The sequence below is a fragment of the Haemorhous mexicanus genome, chromosome 1, assembly GCF_027477595.1.
Source record: "Haemorhous mexicanus isolate bHaeMex1 chromosome 1, bHaeMex1.pri, whole genome shotgun sequence".
In the NCBI taxonomy this organism is placed as follows: domain Eukaryota; kingdom Metazoa; phylum Chordata; class Aves; order Passeriformes; family Fringillidae; genus Haemorhous; species Haemorhous mexicanus.
In genome coordinates this window covers 46,429,407-46,448,344 of record NC_082341.1, presented here as the reverse complement: position 1 = coordinate 46,448,344, position 18,938 = coordinate 46,429,407, and the positions used below count along the sequence as shown (strand labels likewise).

The window sequence follows — 18,938 nt, the reverse complement described above, 5'->3', positions numbered from 1 at the left end:
CAGTTCAGAATTCCTGGTTTTGATAACTATATTTTCTATTAGAGACTAAATACTGACCAATAGTATTTTTTCTTCTAATGTTGTGAATTAAAATTTCATTTGACATTTATTAAAAATAACTGCATTGACTGCTTTTTAAATAAGTATCATTTCATCACAATTTTATAGGCTAAATCTCCAAATATATTATCCAAACAATAGTTACCTGTCATTGCATCTTCATTACCTTCTCTGTCTGAAGCCTACTTACTCAGTCTTTACACTGGAGATTTCAGCAGTGGCAAATGCTCTAGTTTTGGGCTTTGGTCTCTTCTAAAAACTTTGAACAAAGCAGCCCTTGAGGCCATGTACTTCTTAAAGACTTTAAAAAGCCCAATGGGCCTCCTAACTTACTCTGCAACAAGTCATATCCCATGAAGAAACTCACTCCTGTACAACACAAAAACAGGGCTAGATTAAAGAAAAGGAAAGAAAAAGAGCAGGGTCCCCTGCTGCTCTGTCTGGCCAGAATCATGTCTTTTACTGCCCATATCCTCTAAAGAAACGATGCTCTCATGATATATTACCCTAATACATCACCAAGTGACAGTTTTCTCATGATACTGTATCCTCAAAGATGTGATGCATGCCAGAAGCAGCGACAGGAGATCTCAGCTGGGGGAGAGAAAGGGGAAGGGGGTTTTATTTGCTTTCAAATGTTTAAGCTACACTTCGGGGTTTTCTAATGTTATTTTGAGAGGAAAATCCCTGTCAATCGTAGCTTCATAATCCAGAGGACTCCTAGAAGTTTTGCAGTACAGCTTTTAAACCAGAAAGCACCAAAAAAACAGTCTCTTCATTTAACTGAAGCAAGTTTTGAAACAGGACCAAAACGCTTGAGGAACAACAACCAAATAAAAATAGTAGCCCAAAAGAAAGAAGCAACGAGAGTCTGTTTTCTATTATGAAATTATTTAGGCAAAAGGCCTCCAGACACTGCTGTTTTAATGAACTTGCAAGGAAACTGAGAACTGACCCTGAATTTGTTTTCTTACGTGATCTTGCCCGTGCTATGCAGTGGTTTTAGAAAATAAAAAAAGGTTATTCACAGCAGAGTCTGCAGAGAGAAGGCACAGCCTTCAACTTGTCAGTCAGCATAGAGAAGAGCGGGAAGAGACAAGGAAAAGGAACATTTCAGGCAGGACCCCCCAGAGGAGGCAAAAGCTTTCAGGGTCTTTTAATGCTGCCTTCAACTCACAAAGCCACACTCATTTTTGCTGCAACTGCTGCTTGACTGCTAGTAAAATCTTGTAGGGACTGTGGTAATCCTGGGTCACTGGCAACTCACAGCAGGCATCATCCTCAAGATGTCTTCATCCAGCTGCTGCCAGCAAAGGAAGGCTCAAGGTCTTGGGAGAATTAGTCAGAAAAGCTTATGACACCATGATGTTTAATTTGACACCTCTCACTTCTGGGTGTTTCTACTTCATATCTACTGAAACTTCTTTGCTTCCATCAGATGCAAAGAAGAAAGGTGGAATAAGCTTTCCTTTGTTGTGATTAATCACACTGCCAAATTAAGTAAGATTGTGACTTTCAAAACTTCAGCCAACACTGTAGATAATAGGAGAAAAAGCACATTTTGACTTGCGGACTAAGCAAAACTGATATGGAGAAGAAAGTCGTTGAGAAAGAAACTAAAAGCCAAAGCTGTCAATGTCACTTTCACAGTCCTTGAGCTGACTTTGACCATATTTTGTGGCCTGGCCATGGCTGCTTTTGGGTGAGATGTAACACCCCTCAATCACAGCAGTGATCACTTAGCCACATAACAATACCACTGCAGTCAATGAAACCACCCATGAGAGCTCAGAGCTTTGAGTCAAGCTCTTCAGTGCAGACACATGCACAATGCCCTATGCTCCGGGTAGACCCTGCTAATTAAACTCTTATTTTAAAATGCTGCTCTGGAAAAAATTTGCTGTCCAAAATAAGAAACTCATCTTACACAACCACTTTCTTCTTGAAAAATCCAGTGGTTAAAACATGTTTTTGCATAATCATAGCCCTGCAGGGACAGTTCTCACTTCTGAAAAGCAAATTCCCTTCTTTCTGTTTTGCACATGTACAAACAAACAGATTCTGGTATGTCCAAAGCTTGCAAATCTCAACTATAATAATACATTGAATAGAAGCCATACAAGCAGGTTTTTTTCCTCAGCCTGTGTTCCCTTCACTCCTTCCTTTCCCTTGCCCCACTTGCACTGCGGGAAGTAAAAAAAATACCTGTTTCTGACAAGTAAATGGAGCTGACATTAGAGTGAAGCTCGAAGGTGAACAGGGTATGCACAAGTCATTTGTCATCTTGACAAAGTGAGATTTGGTCACCAGTGGGACACTTGAAAGACATCTGAACAGTTGGCCTTGACCACCAGCATTTCTTACAGCTTATAAAGGGACCCATGGGACCAAGAACACAACCTGCTTTTGGAAGTGACTCCTGCAGTGGTACCTCTTGATAGATGTAAAGGCAGTGTGATATATCAGGTGCCATTAAGATCTTTGCTAGCAGGTTCTATTTACATAAGTATGGAGTATAGATAGCATCTTGTTAACCCAATTAATGAGACTCAAATGTCAGGAAACAGATTATGCCTGGCTCAAAGTCCACAGTGCTCTGAAGGCAGATAGACATGATTTCATTGTGTGGGACAGCACTTTTCTCTTTGAGCGAGAACTCAGGCAGCAATCCTTCTACCTGGACAGCTAGCGGAGGCAGAAAGATGATCTGAAATCCAAAAGTTTCACGCCTTTAGCTCATGAAGGGCTCTTTATGATGAGAGATTCAACTGTCGTGTGAAACAGAGAACCTGTGGCTGAACCAAGGAAAAGTAAAGCAGTATCCACTTGAGGTCTTGGAAACCTAATTTTTTATTAACTGTACCTTCTTCTGCAATTAGAGAAAGTCCTTGTTGCCAAGTCACAGCCAGGTCTGGATTAGAAGAGAAACAGTTTCATCCAGCCTGTCCACACTGCTGCATTTTACATGGGCAATTGAAAGGTACTTCTCTACCCTAGAGAAGAGGGGAAAATTTCCTGACCAAGATGAGATCACTGATCTCTTCATCAGTGACTCCCAACACACTGTTTTATACAATAAACTGCTGTTCTCCCCCAGCCTACAACTCTTAAGCTCTATGACATAGAAGCAGATGCTCCTGTCACCCAGGTCAGAGCAGTGAACCCTGAATGGCACAGCATGAGGTGCTTGGCCCCAAAACAGAGGGGGGCTGGGGGTTGTTTAGGGAAAGGCCTTGTACTCAGCAACTGCTGCCAGCTCTCTGCTCGGCATGACAGCTGTAAGGAATTCTTCAGAGCTGTCTTCTCAATGGAGAAAGACAGAAAGCATGGGCTGCCTGGGCCAGCAGCCCAACCTCAGCCCCACTCAGCAGTTTAACTTAAATCCTCTGATGGGAACAGTACCTCTTGGGCACAGACACAAGTTGTCTACAATCACACATGAGTCATATTAATTTTCCAGAAAACACTTCAAATCCTTCTAAACCTCTGGTTCCAGAGCCAGACGTAACTTTCCTGAAGTCACATCGCACCCACATCCTCTCCTGCCCGCAGTCCTTGTGCCCACTGAACAGGCTTGGAGCTGCCTGCTCATCTCTCCAAAAGGCTGCCTTCCAGCAAAACTCCCTTTGCTGATACATGACTTGCTTCCTTTTCCCCTTTTTTGACTTCCACCTTTTTATGTTTCTTTTTATGTGGACTGGTTTAATTATTTCAAAAAACCCCAATGATATCAAAGATGTTTCTTTTATATTAAAACGATTCTACAAAGTTTTAGGCGACAAGTAAGTATGCTTCATGTAACAAGTGCATTAAGCCATTCAAATTTGTAACTATCATAGCCTCAAGTTCTAGATATTTTATAAATTTCAGCTTCAGACTGATCTTTGGGTCAAGTGATTTTTCCTTGGGGATTGAAAACCTTGCCAAATTAAATTGAACATGCACAGACATTTTCTCAGAAGCCATACAAATTGCAGACTTCTTCAGTTTCTTCTGCAAATTCATATTAAACAAGTTCTAGTTCAGTATCAGTGCATTCTGCAGCACCTTAAATGTCCACATCAACAATTTCCTCCAGAAATGCTTCATGTCTATAGCTCATGGACAGATTATTCCTCAAACATGCATCTGTTAAGAAGGTTCCTTACACTACCAGACCCCCAACATTTTAAGGTGCAGCAAATTTAATTTTCCAGCATTTTTTATCCACTGCACTCACAAACATCCACCAAGACTTGGTTTATAGGCTAAAGAACTTGCATGTTTTGCATTTTGTCTGCTAAAATAATTTCATTCATTTATTTGAATCAAAAGGATTCTCCAGATTGAATCACCAGGCTAGCTATCTCCAGGACTGTTTGGGTAGAAGGGTAAAGTGCTACATATGAAAATTATCATCTGTGCACTGTCTTATACAGAAAAAAAATATTCTCTGTAACAAGCAAATGTTCAACAGCCTCCCTGTAGCAGGAGAGCCTTCTGATTTATCAGTCTTTTATGTCTTAGAGGCAATCCTTCAGCTAACACCCTTATCTCAAAGCCAGCCACCCTCCTGGCTCCTTCCTGCCCCAGTGGTTTCTAGGTGACACAACCTCGAGATGTTTCACTAAGTGGCACAATCAGATCATAATCATTATGTAGCCCTAGAGCAATCATTTATCAGCTCTTCTCCATCTCTCTCAAACCATACCTCAGCTGCACATCCAGACATAAAAAAGAACAAGGAGACAATCTCAGGACAACCAAGGTCTGTTATTCTTCACCCACTAATAAATCCTAAGACAAAACAGAAAAACAAATGCAAACATATGAGTCTAGCTGGCCATCAGAACACACTTTGATGATTCCAAACCTTGGGAAACTCTCATTTCCTGTTGAAGCTACTTAGGATAACTTAACATAAACATGTCAGGAGCAGGTGAAAAAAAGCCAAACCCCAAACAAGGAAACATAATCCAAAACACATAGACTTCTCACCTATGAGCTGTCAGAAATCTGATTTTCCTGACCAGGGCTATGCAACATCTTTGCCTGCATCCCCGTGGTTATGGAGGAGTGCAAGCTGCTGCTGCCATGCCTCAAGCAAGATGTTTAGCCAGGAAAGAGGATTTGAGCCATACCATGGCCCGATGGGGAGAGGGGCAGCTGATCCTGCAGCCAGCAGAGGAGCCTGGGGTTACACTGAGCACACCTGAGCTGCCCAGGGCTGAGCTATGCCTGGTTTTCAGTGTGAAGCAGAAATGGCACTCTTCAATTTCTCAAGTCTTACAGGAAGTTTCAATACTGTGTGCTGAGGTTTGCACGTACTTTAGGCTGCATTGCTACCAGGTGATTGACTGCCAATGCCCAGGGTGAACTACCCTGTCTCTGGAGCAAAATGCAGTGCAACCAGGTCAGCAGAGCTCTGAGATGACCTCACTCAACCTCTAACACTGAAGTTTAGTGCAAAGGTTTACTTAAAACAGGGACTCAAAAAAAACTGGGACAGCATTTTGTCTGGGAAAACATCAGGTCTTTGGTATCATGTTTTCTACATGGCATTTCATCACATCCCTATCCTTAGTACTCCCAAGAATATCTCAACTCTAATGCTGTTTCACAGCACTGCCTTTTGCCATAGTACTTCCCAGCATACGTGTACAATGCTTCCCTCTCTGAAAAACCTGGGATACACTACAGAAAATTCAAACTTTAGCCAGGAGGTTGATGTGTAGAATGGACGACAAGTAAAAAGCATGCAAATCATAGACAATGCATGAAGACAAGTTATTTTCTCAACAAGGTGGTGATACACAGTCCTATTTTGACAGCAGATTATGGGTGACTATCTAGAGCAAGTGGATTCTAGACATGAGGAAAACAAAAAAAAAAAAAAAATCCAGGAAAATGTCCAATAAATAAATGGAGAGACAGACAAAAAGTATACGAAATTCAGGTGTCAGCACACAAGGTTAGCTTCTGAGCTTCTGGGGATTATAAGGGATGAGATCCCTGTTGTACTTGGATGCAGAGCCCAGCACTTGATTCAGGTGGATGTAAAATGCTGCACAGAGCTTAACAGGCCAAACAGTCAGACTAGGAATTTTTTAGCTGCAGCTTAATGCACAAGATGAAGAGGCCAAGAGGCCTCAGAGGAAGTAATCACACCAGTTATTAGGTACACTATAAGCAAGTACCAGTATGATAGTCATGTTAATAGTAGTAATACAGGTAAAAGCTTTTGTTTAATATTGGATTTTTTCCTTCACAATGGCCTTTTATTTGGCCATAAGCTCAATACAAAGAGGTTGCCTTTTCATTTAATTTTTGGTTGTTTTTTAATATTTTTCTTCCCTCAAAATTTTCTATTAAATCATGATGGGGAAATAAAACCAGATATTTGATGGGGAAAAAATATCTCTTTTTTATAAAGCAGCACAAAGCAGAGCAGCAGAAGTACTGACACTGTGAGCCATTCACTTACAGAACCATAATTCTTAAAAGGACCATTAACAACTCAATGGAAGAAACTTGAAAGCTAATAAAAACTATATACAGGTAACTGTATGATTTTTAAATGCCATTTTGATATTGGACCAGCTCTTTAATAATGTTTTTCTTATTGGCAATAAAAAAAGTGTTTTAACTTAGACTGATCCATTTTGCGCTTATTGTAGACGCATTCCAAAGACATTTGCAAGTTATATTACATTTTTCCATTTAGTTTACGGCATTTTTCTGCCCTTCATATTTTTCCATGTATTATTTATACATATTCTTTTGTATTTGAGATATCTGATCCTTTAATTACACCAAAGAGAATCTCATTTTCATACATGATGGATTGGATCTTCATCATCGTTACAGTGACATATCACCAGCTCTCTTCCAGAAGGGTTTTGCCAAGACCTATAATCAGTTCAGCACTGTGTGCATACGTGTATTTGCTCAGTGCAGCTGCCTATGTTAGAAATGTGCAAGTAGTGAACTCTTCACTAGCCCATGTGGTCTGAGAACAACATGAAATAGCTTCTTCCAGCCTGCAGACTTGCAGAAAGGCTTCATCATAAACTGTTACACATGACTAGTACCACATCCCTAAAATAATTGTCACGACAAAGCAGAGTGCTCTGAATGCCAGCATACCTGTGCAGGGATGTGCCACTGTCTGAGGCAGCTCTTGGATATGAAGTGCAGAAAGTGGACATCAAAAGATCCACAGATGGCACGGACACAGCAAACAGTGCTATACAATCCATGCTCATTCCCCAGAGGAGGAAATCTGATAAGATGTTGCATCTGGTACTACTTGACCAGGGTGGGCATGCCTGTAATGGAACTAAACTGACTTGAATGTTCCTCAAAACTGCTGATGGAAATTTTAAGGATCAAGCCAGAGTAACCATCCTCTATCACAGACAGTTTGTCAGGCAGGTCAAACTCTTGTTTCACAGATGTCTTGCATGAATTAAGAACAAGTACAGGTGAACCTACCAGAATCATCCTCCAGAAGAGTTTACCAAAGCAATCACAATCCACCTCTGGGTCTTGATCCAAGTCACCTCTCTCTTGCAAGACCTCCTTCATATATACACATATATACATATTCATACATATATTTCTTTCATTTCTATGACAAAGCACATATGGGACACCCTGCTGCACCAGACATGGCGTTATGTCTGGTTTTTGTTTTCAGGGTTTATTTTTTGGGGTGGGGGGTGTTGGGGTTTTTTTATTTAAGAGATTGCATATACATCTGTATTTGGGGAAAAAAAAACTAATAAAACTTTCATCATGTTGGAGCATGTTTGGGTTTCAGGAACCCTTCATGCACCGATCAAAAAAGCATTCTCTTTTGGAGTAATATGGGGGTGAAAACTATGAGTACACTACTGTATCATAGGCTTTTTTGTCTCTCTGTTTATTATTTTTGTGGGTGAAGAGAAAGCTGATTGTATTATACAGTAATAAAGACCAAGAATATTTAAATTGAAAGAAGATGCAGTCTTGGTAGACTCTGTAGCTGATGTACATAAACTATTGAAATTAAATTAAATAAAATAGGTATGAAAGAATTGTTTGATGATTTTTTGTTTGGTTTTTAATATGCACTACTCCATTAAAAGTCATCTGGGCTGCATTATACCTTGAAGCAACAACAATTGAATCCTCATGTACTAAAACACTGCCATCTTCACTGAACATGTGTCAAACACTTGCTCTCAGGCTAGCTACGTGCTTTCAACTTGTGCACTGTGCCACAGAAATCAGCTCTGCCATAGGTAAAGAACCCCAGCACATCTAGTAGCTGTTTTGCTTTAGTCTGCAATGAAGACATGGTTTTTAGGATTGGGCTTCTTCTTGGCTGGAGGTGTGTGCAGGCAGGGGGGAACAAATGTCGAAGTTATTTCTCTAGTTTTTTTGTTTGGTTGCACTTGGTTTCACCAATTTATTAGTTCAATCTACGCAGGACACTGGGTCTTATAATGACAAATTTAACATAATTTTTTATGAGCAAAGGTCAAATTCTACACCGCCCATTTGGATTTAAAAGAGGAAATTTAAACTACAGAATGATGTTTCATGCTGAATAAAACTTATGGCAATCAAAGCTCTGATTTCTAGTTTCCTGAGCTCCTGTCTCCAAACTTTTCTCAGATTTCCAACACTTGGTTGTCCTTTCTGGCTCACATTTATTTCCTTCTGGTCTGGTTTTAGGTGATAAAAGGTTGAGACATATGATTGCCACTCCTCAGGTGCAAATGGTAAGTTTGAGGTATAAGCATGAGGGAAGGGGGGAGGAGAAAAGGTGGGGAAAACGGCTCTGGTTTAGATGTGGTTTGTCAAGATTACTACTGGCTTTTATCAGGTATTTCTTGACACAACTCTGTTCTAAACTATTTTGGGGGAAAAAATACTAAAAGACCTTTTTCCCCTCAAAAACCATACAAAAACTCAAATCATTCCTTCTCTTCTAAAAAAATTCTAGAAGCCCTTGCAATGGTAAGGCCAGCATTAGCTGAGATACACTTATCTATTTCCTTGCAGTTCCTCACTTCCACCCTGTCCCTTTCAGCTGGCATTTTTGGTATGTTCATTTTGAAATTACACACACCACTGGCCAATGGATACATTATTCTTGGATCCCTGCATGCTTCTGGCGAGGTGTTCAGGGTCCATGGAGACGATGACAAACAAGCATGAAATGACATGGCTCTCCACACCATTGCTGGCACCACCACCTGTCATCGTTGTCACTGCTGAGCTCATCTCACCTTCGAAAAACTCAGCACTCAGAATTTTAACTCGGGCTAAGTTAATTCTGTGGTCTTTTTACATTCTCGCCCTATAATTATGCACAGGTTCTCATTTCACCTATTTCCGACGGACTGCAGCATTTTTATGTCTTTTCCACACGTATGTTGAAGCACGGATTTCTTGAAAGCAAATGCCATAATATCAGTTGTGAGCCTACTTCTATTTTGAGTGCTAGATACCTTCCAGCCAAAAAGCTGTACCAACAAAAACTCTGCTGAATTTCATCATTTACCGTACTTGTACCAGATCTGAACTTAAATATTCCATGCCTCTTTTAAATGCTGACAGGCAAATAAAAGAAATCTAATCAAAAATTCCCTTAATAGTCTGGTAATAGCATTATCCCCCTAACATTTCAAAATCCTCAACATACAAAAAGTCCCAAACTTACCAAAATGGGCTAGGCTTTTATATTTATAAAGCTTTGTTTGGTTCTACTAACAGAAATTTACTTATGCCTTCACTACCTACAGCCCAAACTTACATATATAACAGAGAAAGATCTGAAATTGCCATACACAATGTGTTTGGGCTTCTCAAACTGCACAAAATGTGCAAAGTGTTCCTATGGATTTATTAAAAAAAATCATTTTTCCACAGATGTGGGAGGATAATTTTAGAAGATAATTTTTGCATTAGGTAGTGTAGTTATAATCATTTTCAGTCTTAAAGCATTTAATAACTGGAATCAATTTGTCAAAGTGAATCAATATAACTCCATTATGAATAACATCAAGATTATGTATTTTTACCTATAATCATCATTACCAATTCAGACTAGTTCCCTAAAATGCAATTTTTTTTCATTCATCTTCATAACCCACAGCTTAACTACTTTGATTTTCAGAAGCCAGTAAGACTTAAGATGTTTTTACTGCTGACCTTTAAGCATGACATAATGTAACAATCATATGTTCTCCAATGTCTTTTGTATTGTCAGGGGCCACACCATTATCCGAAATAACAGTTTCCCTTTTTTGGACAATTTTTCTTCATAAGGTTGGTTAACTTACTGCCCATCACATCCAGCATTTCCTTTCAGTGTTTACCTGCATCTGACACCCAGCTTGGTGCAGCTGAGAGCATTTCCCATCCTTTCATCAGAAAAGTCTTTAGCTATAAACACAGTTGCAATGGATGCTCAGCCATGGCACAATCAGAAAAACAATTTTCCAGTGCGACTTCTGTGTATCTATTTTACCCATCAGCTCTAAGTATTTTCTCCAGTGTCTGTGTTTAACCACATATAGGGTGAAAGCATTTGAAAGCAGGTACTTTCAGTTGCCTTCAGCCTTCTTTGCCCTTTTTCAGTATCTCAAATCCTATGGAAAACAAGGCTGGATGTTTTATTTCCAGAGGCAGTGCTTCTCCGAGGAGATGCAGAGCCACAAGACATTCAGAGTGGAAGTGGGCAGAGCACCAGAGCACTCTGGCTCTAACAGCATTTTGCAGACAGCAACAGCAAGTTGTAAAGCATACTTCCCAAACCTCTGGATCATGAGGACAGCTTTAATTTGTCTTTCGCCCATCCACGCCTCAGAAGAAGCTCAGGAGAACAGACACACCAAAAACCTGGCATCTGTGCAGCCTGCCTGTTGCCAGAGAGACACGAAAGAAAATGAGTATGTTCAGATTGTGACTGCGTCACCCACATCCACTTGTAAAGTGGAAGTGCATGAAGTAAAAAGCAATGTCTTTGTAGTCAAACCATTAGACCAGGAGTTAGGAGACCTGAGCTTTCATCAGTCCTACAAGAAATTCCTTGTGGATAAACCACATTCTGTTCTTTGACTTTGATGTTTTTCTCTAAAAGGACAAAAACAAAAGGTTTTTGTCATCATCTTAGAGGTATTAAAAATTACCATTTTTATGGCATTATTAAGACCATTTAGTAGAGACATATAAATTATGAATTTGGGAACTCGAGATTTTTCCCATAGAGGTTTATTCAGCTGGTAGTTTTTGCATGCAGAGCATTACAGTGTTTATGTACACACAGACCTACACACCCTTAGTCTTACCTGTTTCCTTATATTAAAGGCCTTATATTAACAGCATCAGAGCTGTCAGCACTCCAACACATTTCATTTTAACAAGCAGGTCCATCCAAAGCAGAACTATTTCACTGTGGGTGCACAGTGAAATAGTTCTTTTTCTATCAGAAAGCATTAGCTATAGTTCAGAAGTGAATGGCTTACCACACACCATATATGAAACCTCCAGCATATGACCCTTCTGTATCACCTCAGCTTCTCTTTCCACATGTTAGAGCAAGTGCCCAAGAATGAGCAAATCTGGTTTGGTAGCTAAACTTGGCTATCTCTAGGACATTCCCACCAACATCTCTCTTTTATTCAAGATTCAGGAGATTGTGTTAACGATAAAATTCTAAAACAAGAGAGAGAAGCTTCCACCAAAGAGGTGTCCACATACACCATCTGTGCCCTATCTGCTTTGTTTCTGCTCACGTTCCTACCTTGAAAATCAGTCCACCCTGTCTCTGCTAATCAGTGAGAAAGGAAAACTTTTGGTTTTGGTCTTCCTGCCAAGACTTTCCAGTGGTGTAAAAGGAATTGATTTTGTAATTGCTCTTTGCAGTCTTCATTTCATTATTGCAACTTACTCATTATCCATGAGCTTCCAATGTTTACCACATGTGCTTGTAGAGCACTACCTGTTGCTTTACCCTCCAAAATTATTTAGCCTATTAAGAGAATGCCAGAGATCATTTTGCTTTGCTGCCTCTCGTTCCCTGTCACTAGGATGCACCCACATGCTCCACAGGACAGTCTGCAAAGTTCTGTCAAACACTTAATGATACAGTTCCTGCATTTCAGTTCTGTGTCCTCTGGTTTGTGAGATGGACAAAGTCCTGTAAGGGGGTTAATAGAATCATAGAATGGTTTGGATTAGAGGGACCCCAAAAATCACCTAGTTCCAAGCCCCTCACCATGGAGAGGGATGCCACCCATTAGATCAGGTTGTTCAGGACGCCCATCCCTGGCCTTGGACACTGACAGGGATGTGGCATCCAGAGTTATTTAGATACTCCTCTTCATCCCAGAGCTGTTCAGATTTCTGTAACTTGTGTTGTTATTTATGGCAGCCTGTGGTCATGGAAATGCATCACCCCTAAGGAAGACATGCCATAATCCAGTCTGCAATTCCAGTGACTCTCGTTACTGGTGTTTTTAATATAGGTGGCCTCTGTGGAATTTTCTGTCATGTCCTAAACAGCAATTGTTTCCTTTCTGTAACAGCCAATCAAGCTCTCTTTTTAATTGCTCACTTCTTACAGTATGAATTTCCATCAGGTTTGCCCTTGAAGAGTATGATCACTCTTCCAGAAAAAGTTCCTCACTAAATTGTTACTAAACAATCAATATTTCTAGTTGAATGTAAGGTTTTCTATTCCCTCCTGGTCACAAATCACCCCATTTTTTCTTTTGTTTCCTCTTTCCCCAGACCTCTTAAAATTGATCTTTTCTCTTGTAGCAAGCCTAAACAAAGATTTCAGCAACGGGCACTGCAATGAGTCAATGCTTTGGATGTCACACAGCACTAAAGCCAGTATCTCCAGACTGGTTTCCACCTCCTCTACCAAGTCTCCCAGCTTCCAACTCAAGAAACAGAGATTGCATTTATCCTTTGGCAGAAATAAAACCAAGTGCAGCCAGGGCAGGTAACTGCAGTAACTCACTAGGCATCTGTGCGCTTAATAAAACATAGTGTTCTCCTGGCACAGAAAGGAGCCAAATGCCCTCAGCTGCCATTTCACTAAAGTAAGCCCTGCAAACCACAGGGATTTAGAGTTCTTACATCCAGTGCTTTTTGCAGTTCTTCATGCTCGCACACTAAAAGGGTGCTCATTGATTTAATAAAGCCAAGGTCTAGAGAGATCTATAAATACAAGTGTTTTACCCTCATGCATTATTGCCCTGATGCCCAAGACTGAACTTCTGCTCTTTCACAGATAAATTGCTTCCTCGCTGGTTAACACCAGCTTCCATTAGCAAAAGTGGTGGCAGACATATTTGGGAAGGTGATCCATGATAAAACACAGCTTTGTCTCTCTTTTTGTTTTCCCTTTGATTTCTTTACTTGCCAGATCCCATGCTCCTCTTTTTCCCATCCGACTCTGCTCAGAAGAAATCAATAGGGTATTCTTTATCAATATTACCTAAAAAGTTATCAATGACCTCACCTAAAATCCACTGAACTCAGTGCAGTGACAGATACCAACCTTGAGGGGTTCAAGATGATCTGGATCCTGCAGTTGCCAAAACTGCCTTCTAAAAGGCAGTCTGAAACAATTCTTTACATCTTTTATAGGCTAATAATAATAATAATAATAATAATAATAATAATAATAATAGCAGCAATAATATTAGGGGGAGAGGGTGTGTTGATATTTCAGTCCTAAAGTAGAACACGTTCTGTACATTCAGCTACTCTGTAAATTCCAAAATGTAAAACATAGGGCTTTCTAGCCTATACTTTTCTTTGCATTCAACAGTAAATTAAGGTTTATGGTTTTTATTTAAAAATATCATAGGAAGTTTTATTTAGAATGACTGTGTTACAATAACTCCTAGGCCTTGGCTTGTCCAACTGAACTGCTCCCAAAAATGCTAAACTCTGAAACAGAGCAAGGAAGCAGAATGTTTCTCCCCAAAATGTGTACCAGCTAACAACATCATTAACCGCTGAACTCCCAGCACAGCAGGCAAAGCACTCTGACGAAAGCATCACTTGTCCTTTCACTGTCACGTTATTACAGCACATACAGTCACGTTGCTGCCTTCCCCTTGCACCCTTGTGGAGCTCCTCACCCACACTGGGATTGTGACAGGGACCAGGTGGGAGCTCTAAAGCAGCAGCATTTCCAAACCTTACCTTTCCTCCTTTTTGCTGAGCTACAAGCAAAGACTTCTGGACGCACCCCCAACTCTGTGAAAGTTCTCCCCACAAATTCACATGGTAAACATGGTTTCATAACATCCTGAAATAAAGCCATGTACAACTTTGTGCCCAGGTTTTTAAATCAAAGAAATGATTGCCAGATCATGTATTGGGTTACTTTCAATTAGCTCAGCTCTGAGATAACCTTGTGTTACATAAAGGCAAGAGAGTCACCCAAGATTTGATTATCTGAAACATTCCCCACTCTGTGCAGTTACATTTAGTACAGGTCTGGATGTTCTTACTAGCTGAAATACACACTTACCAGGCAAACACACATTATACAAGGGTTGTCTGTGATAAAAGGTATCTGCAAAATTTCCCCTTCATTTTCACATTTTGCAACCGATCCTGAAATAGAAATAAAAATTTTAAAATACTAGCATATTTCATTTCACCCTGACAGTTTTGGAAACTATCCCCGTCACACTCATGTTTAACCCTTGCTTCATTCCTAGCCCTCGATTTTAAACCCTTTAGTAATTTGCCCAATTTAATCAGGCAAGGATGTTCAGCATTTCTGCAAGATTCTAAAGAGAACAGGGAAATGAGTGGCCTTTTATTGCTGCACAAACCTAGACTTTCTTTGTGCCCCAGTTATAGCAAAGAAGGACGCTTTTTCTTCTCTCGGATGACGTGTGGAGAATAACGAGTACTCCATGCAAAGCAGGGTACGTCTATAACGATAGATCCAGAGCTCACTGAAATCAGCAGAAAGCTGTCCGTTGCACTCTGGGGACCTGAACCAGCACAAGCTCTAAACCAAGCATCCTTTTAATGCACGGCAACCACTTGGCAAATGAGTCAAAATTAGCAGGCTGACTGTCAAACGGAATCAAATTAGGAAAGCCTTTACGGCCCTAATGCCGATTAGTCGGTATTCTGTCATGCTGGAATCACTCCTCAAAGTCTAATGGCTCCTCGCTTGCGCTAGAATTTGATTCCGCGTTTCACTCCATGCCCCAGATCTCAGGAAGATAAAACCCTCGAGGGGAAAGAGGGAGAATGGGGCGGGGGAAGAAAAGGAACAAGAAAACCTTTTTTGAGGGTGAGAGAGGCACGGTTGCTGTGCTCACCTGCCCCAGCCCACGCGGGAACACCTCGGGCCGCCCTTCCCGCGCAATGCCACCCGGCGCAGGTGGGCCCCGCGCAGCCCGCGCCCCGCCGTACCTGTGAGCAGGGAGGAGGCCGGCGCCCCGGGCAGGCACAGGACGCCCAGCAGGACGGCGGCGGAGGCCGGGGAGAGCCGCGGGGCCGCCGGCCAGCCCCCGCAGAGCCGCGGCATCGTGCCGGGGGTGCCGCTGCCCACCCGCCGGCTGCGGGGCAGCGTTCGGGACGCGCCGTCGGGTGGCGGAGCCCGCCCACCCCAGGCACGCCCGCCCCAGCACCGACCCCCGGCGCCGGGCAGCGGCGGGGGGGTGGGGAGCAGGACGGGAGACCGCGGCCCGCTGGGGAGTCCCACCCCACGGCGGCACCGGGGGAGGGGACTGTGGGTGCAGGGAAAGCAGCTGTCAGCGCCTGCCCCTCGGCCCCGCACCCCCTCTTTCCATCACCCCCCTCCCTTGCCCGCATCCCTTCTTATACCTTCCTCTCCCCATAGTCCCTCCTCCGGCACCCCCCGGCCCCCATGCCTCCCTCCCCCCCGGCGCACACACGCACAGACAGGCTGCCAGCCCCAGACCCCGTTTCCCTGCCGGGAGATGCCCGGCCACTCCCTCCCTGGCCCCGCCGAGCACCTCCCGGCCCGGCAGCGGCGTCGGGGGGCTGCGCCCGCGGCCGCTCTGCGGGAGGGGCGGGGGGAAAGGGAGAGGATCGAGACCAAGAGGAGGAAAGAAGAAGAGGAGGAAAAGGTAGAAGAGGAGTAGCAGGGGAGGAAACGCGAATCCTCGGACAGGGCCGGGGTACCTGGGCAGAGCGCGGCGGCTCCGGCTGCCTCCGGAGGGCTCGTCCCCCGCTTGTGTCAGCGCCCTTCGCGCTGCGGGCAGGTTTTGCCAGCCGCCAGCGAGCGGCGAGAAGGAAGGAGGGAAAGAAGGAAGGAAGGAAGGGAGGGAGGGAGGGAGCGAGGAGTCGGAGGCTGTCCGCCGGGAACTCCGCGGAGCGGCTCCGCTCCCCGACTGCCCGCCCGACCGGGGCCGCCGGTCTCCCTCGCTTCCCTCTCCCGCCGCAGCTCCCCGGAGCCGGCCGCTCCTCGAAGGGGCTCCTCCGGCCCTCCCCGTCCGGCTCCGGGGCTGCCTGTACCCCTCGGAGCGCCCGGAGCTCTGCACGGTGTGGGCTCGGCCGAGGGGCTGGGGAGCAGCCGGGGGCGGCAGTTCCCGGGCCGCGCTGTCCCTCCCCGAGCCCGGCCGCTGAGCGGGTCCCTCGGCCCGTCGCTCCCCGGTGAAACCTTTGCAGCTTCTCCTTAACACTTGCCGTTTGCAGGTCCACGCTTTGCTATCCCAGGTGCAAACACGGGCAATGTTAGCGACAGACGGCAATGTTAGTGACAGACATCGCCGACACCCAGCGTTTGCGCTCACAAGTAGGAGCGGGGTCTGGACGGGATGACACGCGTGGCTGTGGCAGGAGACTCTTCTGTGACAGATCTTCCCGAGCCTGCTTTACAAATCGATTGCTTTCAAACTCTGATGTTGCACTTGGGGAAATAAACACTGTCTGAAATTTACTGGTCTGACAACAAGCTGAAAAATGCTTTCATATTTCTACACGTTCTGATTTTATTTCTTTGGGAGCTGCATGTGAGCTGTGATTTCCAAAATGCTTACAAATAGTGAAAAATCAGGCGCATGGCAGGCTGGTGTATACAGGACTGCTTCAAATACATTTTACTTTCCAAGATAAGTTGATTTGCAAGTTCATTTTGAGAGTAAAACCCAAAAGCCAAGACCTCTGAAAGTCTACACCTTGGCTCTAAAAAGCAAGATACATACACCTCACTTTAAACACAACTTGTCACCTACCTTTAGGGTAGAAAGCAAAAGTCCTAAACCAGCTGAAATTGCACCTATGGGAGGGACTGCAGAAAACTGATACCGATCACCTTCTGGACATCACTATCAAAATCCCTCTCCCTGAGGAAGGGAAACCTGCTTTTTTCTTCCAACCTCTATCTGTACAGGTTGAAGCCGCATAGGAATAATATGCACAGAATAATTTGGATGCCATTATAAGGGTTTTATATTCCCTAAAAATACAAGTGAAGTCCAAAACTTTCTCCACACTGTGTAGAATACATTATAAACTCAGTATATAAGTACAAAGCATGTAACCTTGAAATATTTTTTTTTTCTGGGAAATAAAATTTTTACATTTCCATGCATTTTAAACAAAGATAAGCCCGTAGAGGTACATAATATTACGCACTACTCCAAAATTGATTTTCACACATCCAGATGTTTTTTCCATTGGAAAGATGTACTGAATCTTCTGGTAAACTGGCCTTTTCTTACTTCTCTATCTGTAATCAGTGGTTACATTTCCCTTTTCTAATTACAGTGCAGCCACAGCCCTTCTAAAGCAACAGCCAATGGAAAAATAAATCTACCCTGATAATTTCTTAAGTGACAACTACCACAGGAGAGTACTTATATTATCAAATGCATCGAATCTTCTCTTTATGCTGGTCTAGAATTCATTAAATATTAACATCTCCCGGTGTGAGAAACACACAAATCACAATGAGGGCATCAAATAACAATCCAGGCATCCAAGTAACAGCAGGAAACATGCTAAAATAGTCTGGAAAATGCAAAGAGGAAAGTTCTTTACAAAATGAAGACAGGAGGTGACAACAACTGCGCATCACACTCAGTCCCTGCTGTAATTCATTCACTCAAGATAAATACTTCATGAAATCATACTAAAGCAGAGCAATCACAAAGCAATATGTACAGATTTGTGACGTGATTTTCCTTTTTTCCATGGAAAGAAACCATTGTCATCATCACTAATGCATCTTCAACACACTAATTAGGCCTGAAACTTACCTCTGGATATGTGCAGCATGAAAACATTGTCCATGGGGTGAGCTCATTCCGTCTGTGTGTCTTCTGTTGCGGCAGCAGTGCTGAGGAGAGGAATTTGCTCGTCTTCCTTGCTTGGAGCACCTCCTGAAAAGGGACTTTAGATCTCTCTGTGGCTACTCCACACCTCACTGCCTATTGCTGTCCAGTGGAAGAGCCTGCTGAGGACTGGTGCTGCCTCTGAGTCTCCCTGGTTCCCTATCTCCGCTGTCATTGGGGAAGAGGGGAGATGAGAGAGACACTTAGAGATGAGATCCTTAGCAGCAACCTTTGTTGCTTCCTTGATATTGATAATGATGACATATCACAGGGGAAGATCACTCATTTAAATCTCTCATGAAGTAAAACCCAGCCTGGGAGGGAAATATGCCATCTTAATCCTCCCCCACCTTAGTTTCACCCACTCAGTGCTACAGGTTTGTCTTGGCTTTTTATCTCTCCCTTACCCACCCTGACAAGCCTGCCTTATCAAGGATCAGCATCCTTTTTCATTGTAATGTTGTGTTAAGTTTCAAGGTGGATTGGTTATTTTTTTTTCCTTTTGTATCCCTGTTTAAAGAGGTACTTATTTTTCCAAGCAACATTCAAAGCTGCAGT

General features: G+C 43.0%; 1 protein-coding gene across 4 annotated transcripts in view; it reads right to left on the bottom strand.

Moving 5' to 3' along the window:
- BMPER (BMP binding endothelial regulator) overlaps nt 1-16,326 on the bottom strand; it is a 147,494-nt gene extending 131,168 nt beyond the window's left edge. For 2 of the 4 annotated variants that reach the window (XM_059848601.1, XM_059848611.1), the window contains exons 1-2: nt 16,228-16,326; nt 14,588-14,673 (exon numbers count right to left, since the gene is read on the bottom strand). In XM_059848601.1, the coding sequence (XP_059704584.1) occupies nt 14,588-14,602 (15 nt within the window). In that variant the 5' untranslated portion in view covers nt 14,603-14,673; nt 16,228-16,326. Of the gene's footprint in view, nt 1-14,587; nt 14,674-15,492; nt 15,636-16,227 lie in introns of those variants that run through there. The other 2 variants (XM_059848592.1, XM_059848582.1) reach the window with 2 other exon arrangements.
- Between the last annotated feature and the right edge of the window lie 2,612 nt (nt 16,327-18,938).